This window comes from Xenopus laevis, chromosome 6L (genome assembly GCF_017654675.1).
Source record: "Xenopus laevis strain J_2021 chromosome 6L, Xenopus_laevis_v10.1, whole genome shotgun sequence".
In the NCBI taxonomy this organism is placed as follows: domain Eukaryota; kingdom Metazoa; phylum Chordata; class Amphibia; order Anura; family Pipidae; genus Xenopus; species Xenopus laevis.
Window position 1 is genome coordinate 6,410,937 of NC_054381.1, and position 18,640 is coordinate 6,429,576.

At 43.3% G+C, this 18,640-nt stretch overlaps 1 protein-coding gene across 9 annotated transcripts in view; it reads right to left on the reverse strand.

Annotated features, from left to right (window-relative positions):
* The window catches only part of setd2.L (SET domain containing 2 L homeolog), a 69,937-nt gene that overhangs the window by 41,896 nt on the left and 9,401 nt on the right, over window positions 1-18,640 (reverse strand). For 4 of the 9 annotated variants that reach the window (XM_041565741.1, XM_041565739.1, XM_041565738.1 and 1 more), the window contains exons 3-8: window positions 11,900-11,942; window positions 6,056-11,223; window positions 5,362-5,493; window positions 5,133-5,261; window positions 3,990-4,113; window positions 3,776-3,853 (exon numbers count right to left, since the gene is read on the reverse strand). In XM_041565741.1, the coding sequence (XP_041421675.1) occupies window positions 3,776-3,853; window positions 3,990-4,113; window positions 5,133-5,261; window positions 5,362-5,493; window positions 6,056-11,223; window positions 11,900-11,942 (5,674 nt within the window). The remainder of the gene's footprint in view (window positions 1-3,775; window positions 3,854-3,989; window positions 4,114-5,132; window positions 5,262-5,361; window positions 5,494-6,055; window positions 11,224-11,899; window positions 11,943-18,640) is intronic. The other 5 variants (XM_018267025.2, XM_018267024.2, XM_041565742.1 and 2 more) reach the window with 2 other exon arrangements.

Genomic DNA, 18,640 nt, shown 5'->3' on the forward strand with positions numbered 1-18,640 from the left:
GATCAGAGTCTGTACCTTTTTGTCAGTTGGACTGTTTGGTTCGTGGTATCAAACAGTAGCCCTAGGAACTGAATTCTCTGTGCTGGTATGAGAAAGCTCTTGCGTTGATTTATGAGCCAGCCACGTTGTTGCAATACTTGCAAGCAAGCATGTGTGTCTGTTGCGATCTGTGTTGCGGTCTGAGCCTTGAGAAGCAGGTCATCTAGATAAGGCAAAATGTGGATTCCTCCACGTCTGAGGTACGCCATTACTGGTGCTAAAACCATTGTAAATACCGTTGGTGCTGTGCAGAGACCGAAGGGTAGTGCTGTGAATTGGAAATGTGAGCTCGGATGGACTGGCACATGCAAGTAAGCATCACTGAGGTCGATTGACACCATAAAGCTGTTTGGTTCCATGAAGACTATGGCGGACTGTACGGACTCCATTTTGAACTTGTGGTTGTACACAAACTTGTTTAACTGCTTTAGATTGAGGACAGGTCTGAAGGAACCCTCCTTCTTTGGAACTAGAAAAAGGTTGGAGTAGAAGCCTTGGGATTTTTGTGAGTCTGGAACTGGCATAATGACTACCGCCCGTAAGAAGGAGGTTACTGCGTGGTCTAGTGCTACCTGTTTTTTTGAAGGGACCACCGATGAAACAAATCGGCATGGGGGAAGAGATGAGAAAGGAATCTTGTAGCCATTTTAAATAATCTGGAGGACCCATTGATCTGACATGTGTCTCCCAGCAAGCGTGAAACTGTCTTAGTCTGCCCCCCACCCGCAACTCATGATGTTGTGGCATGTAGTCATGAAGATAATGGTTTCTGGGGGGCTGGCTTTCTAGATTGCCTAGCTGAATGCCGCCATTGTGGTCTGGCCTTCCGTGTGCCCTGGTCTGAGCTGGTATTTCTGAATGAAGAAGATCGAAAGGAGCGAAAAATTTTATTCAGAGGTTGCCACAGTCTTTTATTGGAGAACCTGTGTGCTTGATACGGTCTCCCTTTCTTGCCCGTCGGAAGGAAGGTGCTCTTACCTCCTGTAACTTCAGAAATTATCTGCTTTAACTCAGGACCAAATAAGGAATCTCCTGCGTATTTGAGATTGAGTAATTTGTTCTTGGACGCTATGTCGCCCGACCAATGACGTAACCATAGGGACCTTCTGGCGACCACCGTACTAGCTGTGGCCTTTGCTGCCAATCGTACAATTTCCAAAGCAGAATCTGCTAGGAATGCCACAGTAGTGTGTAGCTTGTCTACTTCTGAAGCCAATTGTTGTGCTGTTGAAGGTGGTTGTAAAATTAGCTCTTGGGCCCAATGTTTTGCGGTGCGTGCTAGACCAGCCGTTGCTGGATCTAGAATCACTGTGGATTGGGTATATGCCCTCTTTAGAGCAGACTATAGCTTCTTGTCCATTGGGTATTTAAAAGCTGCGTCTTCTTACGTAGGTAGAGTAGTTTGCTTAAACAGCCGAGGTAGTAGGGCCCTGAGGTGACAAAGTAGGGGCCCTCTGCAGGTTTACAGTCAGAACAGAAGGTGTGTACTGTTCAGACTTCCTTAATGTGTGCTTACATTTTTTTAACTCAATTATCTTTTCCACCCATTTGGTGGGTCTTCTAGTGGATTTGGCTACCTGGATATCCTCTCTTAGTTCTTTGAGGGAGTCTGACCTCTCCATTGCGCTTGGATCCAGGGAGGAACAAACGTGCAGAACACAGTGTGACAAAGGTAGTCTGTGTGAGCTCCCTGCTGCTGTTGTGCTGCCCAGATGACAGCCTAATAGGCGAATGTGGGGTTTATGGTGTTTTAGTAACTTACTTTGTGACTTCGTGGGATTGCCAGAGTCCTGGCTGGGCCTCTCATGTCATTTGCGCGACGCCGCGTGATGACATAGGCGCGTTTTCGCCAAGCTGGGCGCATATCGTGATCGCGCCTGCACAATGGTGCCAATGCTGCACTAGTAAACACGGAGGGGGGAGGGTTCCATCCACGCTCCCCAAGTTCCAGCACTTTACAGTTATTAAACGTTGATCCCCCTGACTTTAATGGAGGGTGTGAGGTAGCACCTGCCTACCTATAACCCTCCTGCTGCAGACTAGCATAAGGTGCTTTGAAAAGCTACCGTGTCTGTTATCCATACCCTTAGTTACTCTATGTCCCAGGGTAGTGTAGGCTTTCTGCTGCCTGGCAATGCCTGGTTAATTCCACTTGTTGCTACATGCCAGCAAGGAGGGAATAGTATCATGTTGGTGGGCAACTCTGCCCATCCCCCACATCCTCTCAGTTGGTGTATTCTGGTGCTTCCATTTGCTGCAACTGCCAGCAAAGAGGGAAAAGCACCTCTCGTTGGGAGACAGCTCTCTGCATGCCTCCAACTTGTGTTCTTTACAGAAAAGAAAATGTTAATAATAAAGCGAAAACAGAAAAGAAGAGAAAAAAAAATGATTAGGGTAAAAACCCCTTTCTGTCCTACACCTCCGAGGCAGGACAAAGAACTGGGGATGGGAGGTGGCTCCAGACTACATATACTAGGGGAGGGGTCAAGAGTTTGTTTATCATTCTGCCCTGCCTCCAGAGGTGAAGATAGACATTACCCACACGTTTGCACTGACTGGAGGGCCGACTAGAGAAATCGTATGAAAATTTGTTTCGTAGGATATCTGTGCATGTATGGCCACCTTTACTCATACAGATCTGCATTTGGAATTGTTCAGGCACCTTGAGTGCCATGGAGGCACTAATAAAAATAATAGTAATAATAATAATAAACAGGTAAAAAATAAATGCACAAAGATGCTAAATGGATACATCTAATCCCTTATTTGCAATCCACCAATGAATCTATGGCACCGATATAAACAAACTATTGTGCCAGAACTGTATATCCTAGTGTACTGGGAAACCTGCAGCATGTTTATGGACATATGGCATGGCACTGGTCCTGTAAGGGTTTTATTGCCTAAACACCCACAATCTGCAGCAAACCAAAAAGGGGACCCATCATCAGTCTCTGAAGTTAAAGGGATTCTGTCATGATGTTGTTTTTATTTCTAAATTACACTGTTTAGACTGCAAATAACTCACTCTACAATACAAATTTTCATTCCTGAACCAACAAGTGTATTTAGTTGTAATATTGGTGTGTAGGTGCATCTCAGGTCATTTTGCCTGGTCATGTGATTTCAGAAAGAGCCAGCACTTTAGGATGGAACTGCTTTCTGGCAGGCTGTTGTTTCTCCTACTCAATGTAACTGAATGTGTCTCAGTGGGACCTGGATTTTACTATTGAGTGCTGTTCTTAGATCTACCAGGCAGCTGTTATCTTGTGTTAGGGAACTGCTATCTGGTTACCTTCCCATTGTTCTGTTAGGCTGCTGGGGGAGAAAGGGAGGGGGTGATATCACTCCAACTTGCAGTACAGCAGTAAAGAGTGACTGAAGTTTATCAGAGCACAAGTCACATGACTGGGGGCAGCTGGGAAACTGACAAAATGTCTAGCCCCATGTCATATTTCAAAATTAAATATAAAAATCTGTTTGCTCTTTTGAGAAACGGATTTCAGTGCAGAATTCTGCTGGAGCAGCACTATTAACTGATAAATTAAAAAGAAAAAAAAATCCCCATGACAGTATCCCTTTAACTGAATGACTTTATAACAAAACGCATAACACCATGGATGTCAAACAGAGAATGATTATAGCAAAACATCTAACTACTGAACTAAACCATGACTCTCTCTTACAGGGCAGTCTAGTGCTGGGCATTACTCATACTAAGAACACCGTCTCTCACCTTCTGTGTCTCACAGTTGGGGTCACAGCTGTGGTTCATAAAACGAGAGCAGTTTCCTTTTTGTGTGGCATCAATGATCTGCAGAATGGGTGGGAGTGAAAGGAAAAAAATCAGCACATTTGCTTAGTGTGTACCTTACAAAAAAACCAAACTTATAGTGGGGCAGGGCAAGATAGTGGGCCTTATACAAATTTTTCTGCCCCGAGAAACTCACCTCATCGTTCTTCAGAGCCATAAAATAATAATGGATGTTCTTGCTGCGGGCATACTCCTTTACTCGGGATTTAAACTCTTTATGGTCCAAGACCTCCCCGCAATATTCCAGAACAAAGGTGTTTCTATGTCAACAGAACCAAAAAGTAAAGCTTTAAACCAGGGTTCTCAAACATGTTGTACATCATGAAATACAATTAAAGTTGCCGATATCAGTCCTTTAGACCGATTCGGCATCTTATCTGCCCATGTGTGGGGGCTCCCGACGGGTCCAACAGATCGATATCAAGCGAGAAATTGGCCAGCTATTGATCGGACAAGTTTGATTTTTTTGTACGATCCAGGACCGCATCGGCTAGTTTCTGTGGCCCTGCGACCCGTTGGAGCCCATTTGTAGTATTGTAATCCGCTCGCTCGGCCCCAGGGGCGAATGTTCAGATTCATCCGATATCGCCCAGCTGTTACTGGGCATATCGGGTCAAGATCCGCTCGTTTGTCAACCGAGCGGATCTTATAGTGTATGGCCACCTTAACAGAATGTTCAGCCATCTAACACCAGATGCAGGACAATCTGGCAGAATAGTGAATCCCAGTCATAAAGCAAGATTGCCCTGCGGTTTAACAAGTCACAGAACTGAAGCGAATACTACTCTGTGAGCTAATATTACACTTTAGTTTAGGGAAATTATTGTTATGAGCTAAGGGGGCCCAGCCTGAAGGCAAGTTAGGGGGAGATTTGGGGTGAGTGCTTATTTGTACCCTGGGTACCACTGGAACTATAGCAGGGCGACACCCCAATGTTTCTATATATTTGTAACCTTGTTATGAGCTAAGGGGGCCCAGTCTGAAGGTCAGTTACGGGGAGATTTGGGGTGAGTGTTTATTTGTACCCTGGGTACCCCTGGAACTATCGCAGGGGGACTGTTACCCCAATGCTTCTATATATCTGTAACCTTGTTATGAGTGAAGGGGGTCAGCCTGAAGGCCAGTTAGGGGGAGATTTGGGGTGAGTGCTTATTTGTGACCTGGGTACCCCTGGAACTATAGCAGTGTTACTATTACCCCCGTGTTTCTATAGATCTGTAACCTTGTTATGAGCCAAGGGGTGAGCAAAATCTACAGATAAGAACAGTGGAAAACCTACGGTTTGAGGTCTTTAGCAGCTCGGAGCCCCCAGCCCTTCTTCTCGGTTAGGATAGCTTCCACTCCAGCATGCTGTTTTTTCTGGAAACACCTGTTAGAGCAGTACTCCCCATTTGGGCACCTCGAAGAGCTGCAAAAAAAACCCAAAAAGCAGGACTTTGAAACCTTGGACTACAATAATGGGGTGTGAAATTCGGATATAAAGCCTATATATGCCCCCAGTCACTTACCATTCTATCATCAGCAGCCTATTCAGGCAGTCCTCTCCACAAGCCACCTCCCCCTGGGCTCTCTCTTCTTTGGAGAGGACAGGACACTCACACTGCATCCTCTTGATGTCCCTGTGACTCTTATTCTTTTTTCTGGTGGAAGTCATGGGCAGGAATCAGGTAAAAGTACAGCTCAAACACAACAGGCTGGACTGAATACATTGTATTTATGCTCTAAGCAAAGAAGACCCAACTATTAGCATGCAGCTTCCCCAGTGAGCACCCACCAGCCCCCCCCCCCCCCCAAATGAATAGGCCGGCACGGATGCGCTGTTTAATAGCACAGATCAGCTACTCGATGGTGCCTAATATGGAAGGTATCTAAAGCAGCTGCAGGGACCAAGCACAAATGCTGACCCATGCTGTTCACTGGATCCGTGTCATTTAAAGGATGGTTTTGATCTGCTGCACAGATATTAAAAAGATGTATTAGTTTTCAACAAATTTCTACAACATTTTCCCCATGAATCATAAAAGTATGGCATGGAATTTACCCATAGGTTATAGTTGTATTTACGATCTCAAGCCTGATCAGTACTAGTATAAGCTTTGGTTATCTATCCTGAATTGTGTTGCCATGCATATTATTTCCTGTTATTTATGAACATTCATGATACACATACTAGATCAGAAGTAATGAATATGGGAACCATACCTTTCTGTTAAGTATAAATTCTCCTCAATCAGGTCAAAGTAGGGGGGCATTTTACCCTGCCTGGAAAAATCCTTCCAGTGCTGAGAGTCCCGAAAATCGTCCATGCTGCACAAATAGGCCCCACCATCTTGTTTTAACGGAGTCGAGACCCCCTCCAATATATGTTTCTTTTCCAGAGCCTCCAAATCGCTTTCAAAGTCATTCTCTAGTTCTTGCCTTCTTTTTTTAGGAGGCCCTCGTTCCTTCACGTCGGACGCCTTTGCTGGCTGCTCCAGGATTACTTTAGGAGTGACGGCCATTGTCTTTGCGGAGTTGCTGCTGATTTCATGAGCTTGCACGGAGCTGGATTCATTATGGAGCAGCTCTGGCTGAACTGGAAAGGTTTGTCCATGATCAGTATCCCAGTTGAAATCTTCATCATCTTCATCATAACAATGTGTTACAGAGTCTGGAGCAGGGCCATGAGGTTTGCTGTACATTACTTGAGCACCTTTATCATAAACTCTAGGATCCCAATAACCATTGTCTTTCCTGTAAACGTGAGAGCCACCAAAAGCTTGCTGATAAGGATAATCCACATACATGTGGCTACTGTCAGGTTGCTGGTATGTACTACTAGGGTTCTCAGGCTGGGAGAAGTCCCAGCCAAGCCCAGACAAGTCCTCTGCTGACTGGAAACCATCACTTCTTGAGAAATCTCTAGTTCTTTTAGAAGGCTCATTATGTACTCTTTCCAGTATTATGTCTGCTTTCTTAGCAGAACTTGAAGGAGGCTGCTGGTGTGATTGGTCAAAGGTAGAAGCCTCAGATGGTTCTGCTTTTTCATTCTCTTTTTGGGGACAAATTCTGTTTGTTGATGTTGGCATCTCTTGTTCTGCTTTACATTCTGTTGGGTTCTCCCCAGTACTTATATGTGCAGTAGCCTCAGGTTGGCTGGTGCTTACAACACCAACACTTTGTTTCTTAAGTGGCACAGTTTGATGGTCTTCTACAGTCTCATCTGATTTCTTAGCTGGTGGACTGCGTTCTTTTTGCACTACCCATTTCTGCTTAACCTCAACAGCTTTTGGTTCCACCATGTCAGTTTCACAGCTGTCAGAGAGGGGTTGACTTTCATGCTGGCTCTGGTAAGGAGACCTGCAGTGTTCTTCATTTGCAATGCTGGAATTTTGGGGGATCACAACAACAGATTGCAAACGATTTCTGGGCAGGCTGCTGTCATCTGAATCAGTGTCCTCTGTGTCACTTTCACTTTCTTCGGAGTCTGAGTAATAATCATTGATAGCACCTATACAATCTGTGTTTTTGGTGCCGACTGTTTCTGTTGGGTCTCTTTCGGTCTCACGGTAACAGCTTTCAAGCTCAAATTTAACCAGCTCCTCCTTGTCAAATTTTGTTTCCTCATCTATGCTTTTACTGTGTTGGACAATCTCTTCAGGATTGTGGATATTTTTCCTTTCAGTAGCCTGGATCTCTAAAGGAGCGGCTTCTTCTAGAGATTGACTTTCTTTGCCAAGAATGTGTGGTGTGGGTCTACTTTGCAAATCATCAACACATATACTGCATTGGGTAGTATCGATGTCCAAAACGTCATCTTTATTTTCAGTGACGGGTATTGTCACTGAAATGGTTGATTCCTCCGATATAGAAATGCCCTCTAGTGGGTGACCAGTCACTTGGCTTTGAAGGTCTTGACTTGTGGACGTCTTAAGCAGTGCTTCAGCTGTTTCTTTCTCCCTTGTCTGAAAGTCATTTTGCTCATCAATTGTACTAGAGGCCATTTTATTTTGGCATTCAGGTACTGAATTACAAGTTTCTTGTTTACGAACATGCAAATATTCGTGGGTTTCATAAGCATCAGTCTCTATAGTTCTAGGAGGACATTTGGGTAGAGCTAATTTAACTTCTTCACATTTTACTAGTGATTTCTCTGGATGTTCTACTACAGGAATAGAAACTATCATTTCATTAGAATCATGAGTCATGACTACTAAGCTATCCTGCGGATTTCTTTCCAAACCTTTATTGGTGCTGGGTTCAGAATCATCAGTATCAATCTGAGTTTTGGGCTTGAAGTCATCAGTGACGTTAGGATCTCTAGAGTGTGAGAAGTCTGTGACTATATGGGTTTTGGGATGTGAATTGTTGCTATCTTTGTGAGCCCAGGTAATGGGTTGTGGGTCTTTGCCATCTTTAAGGATTTCGGGAAGCATGTCACTCATGTCCTCAGCTGCATTAGGTGATTGGTGTTGGTCATCAGCTACTATAAAAGTTTCTGACTGGGGTTCGTCAGTTGCATTAGGGGCTCTGGGCTTTGCAGTGCCAGTTGCTTCAGGGGTTCTGGGATGGTTATCAAAACCCCTGTTAGGGGTTCTGTGGTGCTGCGGCTCCTCACTCACTCTAGGGGATTTGGAGTGTTGCGGCTCATCACTCACTTTAGGGGTCCTGGGCTGTGGTTCGTCACTCACTTTTGGGGTTCTGGACCGCGGCTCGTCACTCACTTTAGGGGTTCTGGGCAGCGGCTCATCACTCACTTTAGGGGTTTTCGATTGTAGGTCTGCACTGGCTTTATGGGTTCTGGGTTGCAAGTTGTGGCAGTCTTTATGGGATCTGGACTGTGAGCCATCATTGACCCTATGAGTTCTAGTCCATGAATCCTCACCAACACATGTTCTCAGCAGCAAGTCATCACTTGTTTTACAGGGTCTGTGATGCACACCCTCATTTACTTTAAGGTAACCGTGTTGAGAGTCATCACTCACTTCAAGGGTTCTAGGCCGCAGGTCGTCCTCAACTTTACGCATTTTGATCTGTAGGTCCTCACTTGTTTTATGAGGTCTAGACTGCAGGTCATTAAACACTTTGTGGGACCTAGATTGCAAGTCATCACTTGATTTACGCGTTCTGCGATGAGAGCTGTCACTCATTTGGTGCGTTCGTGGCTGCCAATCATCACTAACTTTATGGGTCCTTGGATGTAACTCACTGATCTTGAATTTGTGTGGGGACTCTGTACTTTTACAATCCTGCAAATTTTCACTGGCTTTATTGGTTCTAGTGTGCAACTTAGTGACTTTAGGTGGACTGGGTTGCGAATCATCTTCTGAATCTTTACCACGTACATCTGATTTACAGTTATCAGAGCTGGTAGTGTGCTCCTCTGGCTCCAAGTCTTCAGTGGTACTGAGTGTTACAAAATCCCATGTTTCACTGGGAGACAGATTATAAATCCCTTGGAAAGGACTTTTATGCCGCTTATCATCGTCATCATCATCTTCATCATCATACTTTGATACTGATGCATCCTGTGACATTTTCTTAGAGGTTTTACTGCTGCTGTCTCTCTCTTCAGTAAGCTCTGAACCAGAAGAAGAGGATGTAAAGTGACCAGAGCGCTTAGCATAGAGAGGAGACGTTTGCTGGTGAGCTGGAAAACTAGTCTTCTTAACAGAAACATTTGAGGACAGGATCTCATCTTTGCACTTTTTGTGCTCCTCTTTCTCTACACCACTATGGGTTTGCTTCTTTTCTACATCCCATTTTGAAGGTTTAGTTACAGAGGTTGAATGTTCCTGCTTTGAGCTGAATTTGGAACTAGAGCTGACACTGTTATCTGCTTTGGAATGTGACCACTCTCGTTTTTCTTCTGCTTCTTTTCTAGGGGAAGTCTTTTTAGGAGATGCTTTTCTGGTTGTTTCTTTTTCTGAAGATCTCCTAGAATCCCTTTCGTGTCTGCTGGAGTCCCTCCCCCTCCTATCCAAATCATAAGATGACTCTCCCTTTGAATCTCTGTCATATTTAGAATGTGATGAAGTTCTAGATTCTCTGTATGAAGAGGAATGAGAGGATGATGGACGCCTAGAGTCACTAGATCTGGAATGGGTCCTCCTATGATCATCTTCAGAATCAGAACTGCCTCTTGTCCGGCTGTCTGCATAGGAGCGGGAATACCTCGTTCTGTAAGGTGAACTCCTATGGTATCTACGGTCAGAATCATAATAATGTGAACGTTCAGATCTAGAATATGAAGAGCTACTTTTGGAGCCCCTGTCAGACCTTGACCTTGATCTGGACCTGGAACGAGACCTACTGCGCCTTCGGTCACGATCAGACCTAGAGTGTGTGTAGCTGTATCTTGAATCTCTATCTGACTTGGAATAATTAGAATATTTATCATCCTTTGTAGATTTTGTTCGTGAAGAGGAGTATTTTCCAGAATCCTCGCTCCTCACAGAGCTTCTTTTTGAGTCTCTTTCTTTGCTTGTAGCAGCTTTTAACTCATGTGACTTGTGGCTTGAAGAGGTTTGAATTGAGTCCTCGTCGGACTCTGAGCCCATCACAACCCCATCGGAGTGAGGGAACTTGGATTTCAAACTTGATTTTTCTGGACTAGGATTTGATTTAGCATTTTGCGAACTACATGAATCTTTTTCATCCTTCCCAATATGGGAAGATTCTTTTTGCAATGATAAATCAGCTTTCTCAGAAACTTTCTGATTGTTTGGGGTTTCTAAATTAGAAACTACAGAGTTCTCTTTTTTGTCCAGTCCCTTTGAATCAATCAATGATTCTGACGATTCCTTTGCATCAGATGTCACTTGCGTTACTTCTTTTGTTGGTGTGGTCTGGGAGGGGACCACAGAAGGGCGTTTTTCACTTGTCAATGATAAACCCAAAGTAAATATTGCAGGTGCTACTTCATGCTCTGGAGAAGAAAGTTGTTCTACTGGTGTTACTTGGGTTGATACCACAGGGGAGGTTGGTGCTAGTAAGGAGGACGTCGGAGGTAGAGGAGGGGGTGGCTGTGCTGGTAGCTTATTAGGAACACTCAAAGGGTGTTTTTTTAAATTAATTTTGCCCAGTTCTACTTTGGGTTTGGGTTGCTCCTCTGTTGCACCAGTGAAATCATGAAGGTCCATTTTAAGTTTTGATATGTGTTCTGCTGGGCTTTGTGATTCATTCTGCTTGTCATTGCCAAGAGGACCAAGTAGCCTATTTTGAAATGTTTTCTTAGTAAGGCTAAAGCTGAAGGAGACTTTCTGCCGGCCTTGTTCCTCCAGGTTCACCTTAGCTTTAGTTCCTTTTGGCAAGAAACGGCTTGAAGGGAGCGCCTTGAAGGGATTGGACTTGCTGAATGATGCTGTAGCCAGAGAGGACTCATTTTTGGCCTATGAAAGAAAAAAAAAACTGTATAAAAACTCATTGTTTGGTACTATTTTCCAAGTCCATTACTAACTGCAGTACTGTTTGGGGGCAAAGCTGTGCTACATGAGAAAAAATGTATCCCTACTGTAAATGATAAGGCTATTAGAAGTCACTGAGGAGTTGTTCTGTGACCATATAAAGGCACAAGGCTGCAGGCTGAGTTATACAGGGAACTCTGAGTATCACTCATGTATTATAAGGTATAATGTACCCCCTACTGTAAATGATAAGGATATTAGAAGTCACTGAGGGGTTGTTCTGTGACCATATAAAGGCACAAGGCTGCAGGCTGAGTTATACAGGGAACTCTGAGTATCACTCATGTATTATAAGGGATAATGTACCCCCTACTGTAAATGATAAGGATATTAGAAGTCACTGAGGGGTAGTTCTGTGACCATATAAAGGCACAAGGCCGAGTTATCCAGGGAAACATTACTTTGTTGCATGGCCTGTATTGAAGCAATCAAGCTTGCGATCTCCTGCCATGGTCACAGAACTTGGTTTTTCTAATAAACATATTTTTACAAAAAGAGGTAACTTATTTACGGTATATCCCTATAATGAAAGCTCATATGGAATACAATTCCGAATATTAGGACTATTCTTTTCAAGCTATGAGTCGTGTAACAAGCTTACCTCATGCTCTTCTTCCCTGTCGGGGTCCAGGCAGGAAGGCATGCAAAAAGAAAGAAAGAGAAAAGGGAGCATAACTAAACTGTGTAAATAACACAAAGGGAAAAAAGTTAAATAAATAAATGAATGGCTGCACTGGATACCAGACATTAGAATGACCCCTAGGCTGTTTAGTTTATATTATAAGTACATTGATTTAGCTCACCCGAAAACTGATAGTTCTGCCTGCAGCACTGACTTTTAGTTATTCAGGGTACCGAGGCTTAGGCTTATGTCACACGGGGCTGAAAGTCGGCCTGCTGAAAAACACTGGCCAAGAATCAGCCCCATACCTGTATCCATTGCATTAGCCCGGGTGCAGGCACAAGCGGTGGATTTAAACCTGCAGCAGCCAATGCAAGAGATCTGGGTGCAGGCAAGGTATGGGGCTGATTCCAGCGTAGGGGAAGAGTTTCAGCCATGTGTAGCATAAGGCTATGGGCACACAGGCGGTTGCATATTTTTGCAGGCTGAGAGAAGTGAATCTGCTCAGTGCCCCTGATCCATTGATCTGAATTTGGTCACACACAACTGAGCTGAAGCGGACGTCAGTATTTGGGTTGACTTCAGTCTGTTTGTGACCACACACAAGCTGATCAAATTCAAATCAATGGAGCAGGCCTGCAAAAATACACAGACTGACAACAGCCTGCGTGCCCATAGCCTAAAGCTGGCCATAGACGCAAAGATCTGATTCGTACAATTTTCGGACCGTGTGTGGAGAGTCCCGGCATTTTTCGTCCCACGGAGATCGGTCGTTTGGTCGATCGGACAGGTTAAAAGATTTCTGATGGCTGCCGACAATATCTCTGCATTTAATGCCGATCGTACGATTTTCAGTGGGCGACTGTCACTAGCTTTTGTCGGACATAACTTTCGCACGAATGCTGTCAGGGGCAGAACATCGGCTGATCTGTTCTTTTACTACTTTAAACTGAAGGTTAGTGGGGTTAGTCCGAGATGTTTCCTTTTACGTATTTGGGTTGATTTCAACTTCAGCTCTGTTGTGTGTGACCACACACAGGCTGATCTGATTCAAATTAATGGAGCAGGGGCACTGAGCTGATCTGCTTCTCTTAGCCTGTCAACAGCCTGTGTGCCCAGAGCTTTAGGCTGGGGCCGAAACCAGCCTTCTGGAATCCGCAGGTTGATTTCAGACACTATTGTGAGCAGTATCCTCCTTTGTTAAAGCCCAAAACTTTGCATTTCGCACTGAAATCCAATGTGTCTGTTCGCTCCAGAGTAGACACAAGGGTTCCGGACATGAAGGAAGATACTGCTCGAGGTAAGGGCTGAAATCAGCCTGCTTTAAAGGAGAACTAAACCTTAAAAATACCATAATTTATATAATGAACTTATTGCACAAGGCTAAAGTTTGAGCTTGTCAATAGCAGCAATGATCCAGGACTTCAAACTTGTCACAGGGGGTCACCATCTTGGAAAGTGTCTGTGACACTCACATGCTCAGTGGGCTCTGATTGGCTGTTGAGAAGCTAAGCTTAGGGCTCGTCACTAATTATCCAGCAGAAAATGAGCTTCCCTGGCTGTAATATAAGCTGATGCTACAGGTTTACGGATTATTAAATTCTGATGCTAATTGCACTGGTTTCTGTGCTGCCATGTAGTAATTATGTGTATTAATTACTAATCAGCCTTATATTGTGACATTTCTATTCTATGTGTACTGTATATTGTGAGTGGGTCCCTAAGCTCAGTAAGTGACAGCAGCACAGAGCATGTGCAGTGAATCAGCAGAAAAGAAGATGGGGAGCTACTGGGGCATCTTTGGAGACACAGATCTTTACTGCTAAAGGGCTGTGGTTGCCTTGGGCTGGTACAGAAGCACAAAACATCATGTACAACATTTCTACCTAGGCTTTAGTTCTCCTTTAATCTGCCCTGGCCCTTGCCTAATGCCACAAGGGGCTGAATATCAGTCTGCTGAAAATCACAGGCTGAGAATCAACCTCTACATGGGCATTAGCCTCCTGTTCTGCCTGAACCTGGAACTATTGTGTCGTCTTGGGTGAGGCACATATTCCGGTGTAAGGATGCAGACTCTTGCGTTTCTTTGCTAAAATCTGTTGCATGCGCCTGCACTTGAGCCACCACAATGATTTTGGGTGTTTGCCAAACTAGCAAATGCCATGTGACTCGAACAATTGGCCCGTGGACAAAATGAATGAATAATATAGGATTGGCTGATGCCTAAGCGGGGCTAAATGCAAATATTCTATTGGCTAAGCTGGCAAAAACAATAAATGAAATAGCAAAGATTTATAGATAAAATAGGATCCTGGCTGCAATAACAGCACAAGCCTATGAGAAAAGCCCTGTCCAACCTCTCAGCATCCCTGGGTCGTATCTGTTAGGGAGAAAAGGTTATTGTACCTAGGAAAGATGCAATACATTGGTACATATAGAGGCTAGGGATGCACCGAATCCATAATCCGGGTTTTTTCAGCAGGATTTGGAGTCGGCCAAATCCATATGCCCGGCCGAACCAAATCCGAATCCTAATTTGCATATGTAAATTAGGGACAGGGAGGGAAATTTGCGTGACTTTTTAATCACAAAACAAGGAAGTAAAAAAATTTCCCCCCTTCCCATCCCCAGTTTGCATATACAAATCCGTATTCGGTTCGGTATTCACAAAGGATTCGGGGGTTTGGCCAAATCCAAAATAGTGGATTCGGTGCATCCCTAATAGAGGCACATTTATCAAAGGTCAAATTTCTAAATCATATGCGTTTTTAAACACTCCCCTAAACACCCATAAATTCGACCAATTGAAATGTATTAATAAAATCTAATTTTTAAAATTCAGATGAATTGGATCAACCCTGAAAAACTCTTGATTCGAATTTAAAAAATCAGATTAGAGCTTGAATGTCCGGTAGGCTGCAAATAGCTCCTAATTGATCCCTGGAACTATCCCATTGACAGCGATTCGGCAGGTTTTAGGTGGCGAATAGTCAAATTCCAATTCTTAAAGGGTCGAAGTACGATAAATCTAGAAAACCGAATTCAAATTTTTAAAAAAACAAAAAAAAAAACGAATCTAATTTGATTTTTAAAATTTCCGACCATAAAAAAAATGAGAAAATTAGATTTTTCAATACGACCCTTGATAAATCTGCCCCATAATGTCAGAAGAGGAAAGCAGTGCGCCCTACAAAATGCAAGTAGTGAGGACCCACAGTGAACTGATCCCAATAGGCCTTGTAGCCCCTTTGTTCAGCTGTTTCACAGAGAAGAAATCCTTGGAATTCCATTAAGATGATGAATAGGCTTCAGCTAGCCAGGCCCTGTATACAATATAATCCCTTTATTGCAGCAAACAAACAGCCGGGGCCCTGGGCAGCTAAGGGCTAGTCCACACGGGGAGATAGCGACGCGTTTGCGGCGACAAAGCGCCGCGACAGTCGCCGCGACCGGCGCAGGCGACAGTTTTGTATGGGCGCCTATGTAAAAACGCCTGTGCTAACCACACGAGGCGATGCGCTTTTCAACAGTCGCCTGAAAATGCCTCGCCAGGCTTTTTCAGGCGACTGTTGAAAAGCGCATCGCCTCGTGTGGTTAGCACAGGCGTTTTTACATAGGCGCCCATACAAAACTGTCGCCTGCGCCGGTCGCGGCGACTGTCGCGGCGCTTTGTCGCCGCGACCGCAAACGCGTCGCTATCTCCCCGTGTGGACTAGCCCTAAAAGACGAGGACTATTTGGTAGGCGGCCCGAGGCAACCGTGACCAGGTTGTACCCTACATCAATAACAGGGGCCATTGCAGAACAGAGGTTGCTAGCCCTGACTTGTCTGCCCAAGATTCTGTATAATGTATAGGAACTTCAATACTAAAAAGAGACTTTATTGTGTAACGTATCAATGCATTATAAACCTCAGGCCCTGCTTTAAATAAAATTAAATTCAGCCTCCATATATCTACCATTATCAATGTAATAAGGGTGATTTTAAAGGAGTGGTTCACCTTTGAGTTAAGTTTTGGTATCATGTAGAGAGCGATATTCCAGGACATAAATATTTTTTATGATTAACTTTTTATTCAGTAACCATTTCAGCAATCTGGTTGCTATGGCCCAACTCACCCTAGCAACCATGCACTGATCGAATAAGAGACTGGAATATGAATAGGAAAGGGATGAATAGAAAGAGGAGTAATAAAAAGTAGCAGTAACAATACATTCGTAGCCTTACAGAGTATTTGTTTTTTTTTAGATGGGGTCAGTGACCCCCATTTGAAAGCTGGAAAGAGTCAGAAGGCAAATTATAAAAAAATAGAAAGTTGAAGACCAATTGAAAAGTTGCTTAGAATTCAACATTATATAACAGACAACTTAACTTAATGGTGAACAACCCCTTTAAAAGAAGCAATACTTCCCCTTAAAATATATAGAGCCGACAGATGCCCCTCAAGGGCAGAGTGATGAGTGTATATAGAGCCTATATAGAGCACATGACTTAATATTAGGGATGTACCGAATCCAGGATTCGGCCTTTTTCAGCAGGATTCGGCCAAATCCTAATTTGCATATGCAAATTAGTGCAGGGGAGGGAAATCGCGTGACTGTCACAAAACAAGGAAGTAAAATCCTTGTTTTCCCCTTCCCACCCCTAATTTGCATATTCAAATTAGGATTTGGTTGGGTATTCGGCCGGATCTTTCGCAAAGGCTTCGGCCAAATCCAAAATAGTGTATTTGGTGCATCCCTACTTAATATTCACCCACACATAGGGATGTTTCTCCAGATCTGGCCTGGAATGGAAACTTTAATCTTTAAATTCATTTTAATTAGACTTTTAGTATGATGTAGATAATTATATTCAGAGACAAACCGCAGTTTGCCTTTATTTTTATTGTACTTTAGCTTTTAGTTCAGAAGCTCTTTCTATAGTTGCTAGGGTCCACTTTTATCTTAGAAACCAGGGGTTGTTCAGCTTTGCATTCACTTTTAGTGTTAGTATGATGTAGAGAATGAGACAATTTGCAATTGGTTTTCATTTTTCATTATTTGTGGTTTTTGAGTTATTTTGTTTTTTAATCAACAGCTCTCCAGTTTGCATGTCCAGCCATCTGGTTGCTTGGGTGCAAATTCCCCTAGCAACCATGCACTGATTTGAATAAGTCTGGAATATGAATAGGAGATGCCTAAATAGAAAGGTGAGTAATAAAAAGTAGCAATAACAATATTTTTGTAGCTTTACAGAGCATTTTTAGACGGGGTCAGTGACCCCCATTTGAAAGACAGAAGAAGATGGCAAAAAATTCAGAAACTATAAAAATTAAGATGAATTGAAAAGTTGCTTAGAATTAGCCATTCTGTAACATACTACAAGTTAACTTAAAGGTGAACTACGAGAGACTGAAAGATAAATAGTAAAGGACCTAAAAAACACAGATAAGTAACAAGAAGAAACAAAAATGTAATTGTAGCCTTACCAAGAAATAGTTGTTTACCTGTCAAGGTCAGTGACCCCCACTCCTACAATCAGATAGTATTTTAAAGGAACAGTAACACCAAAACAGTAGATAACAGATAAGTACTACTATAGTTTATATAAACAAGCTGCTGTGTAGCCATGGGGGCAGCCATTCAAGCACAGGATACACAGTAGATAACAGATAAGTACTACTATAGTTTATATAAACAAGCTGCTGTGTAGCCATGGGGGCAGCCATTCAAGCACAGGATACACAGTAGATAACAGATAAGTACTACTATAGTTTATATAAACAAGCTGCTGTGTAGCCATGTGGGCAGCCATTCAGGCACAGGATACACAGTAGATAACAGAAAAGTACTACTACAGTCTATATAAACAAGCTGTTGTGTAGCCATGGGGGCAGCCACTCAAGCACAGGATACACAGTAGATAACAGATAAGTACAACTATAGTTTATATAAACAAGCTGTGTAGCCATGGGGCAGCCATTCAAGCACAGGATACACAGTAGATAACAGATAAGTACTACTATAGTTTATATAAACAAGCTGCTGTGTAGCCATGGGGGCAGTCATTCAAGCACAGGATACCCAATAGATAACAGATACGTACTACTATAGTTTATATAAACAAGCTGTTGTGTAGCCATGGGGGCAGCCATTCAAGCACAGGATACACAGTAGATAACAGATAAGTACTACTATAGTTTATATAAACACGCTGCTGTGTCGCCATGGGGGCAGCCATTCAAGCACAGGATACACAGCAGATAACAGATAAGTACTACTATAGTTTATATAAACAAGCTGCTGTGTAGCCATGGGGGCAGCCATTGAAGTGCAGGATACACAGTAGATAACAGATAAGTACTACTATAGTTTATATAAACAAGCTGCTGTGTAGCCATGGGGGCAGCCATTCAAGCACAGGATACACAGTAGATAACAGATAAGTACTACTATAGTTTATATAAACAAGCTGCTGTGTAGCCATGGGGGCAGCCATTCAAGCACAGGATACACAGTAGATAACAGATAAGTACTACTATAGTTTATATAAACAAGCTGCTGTGTAGCCATGGGGGCAGCCATTCAAGCACAGGATACACAGTAGATAATAGATAAGTATCTATAAGATAAGAGCTTATCTGTTATCTGCTGTGTGTCTACTTTTTCAGCTTTTAATGGCTGCCCTCATGGCTACATGTTTATACAAGTATAGTTGTGTTTCTAAAGCAAGCACACC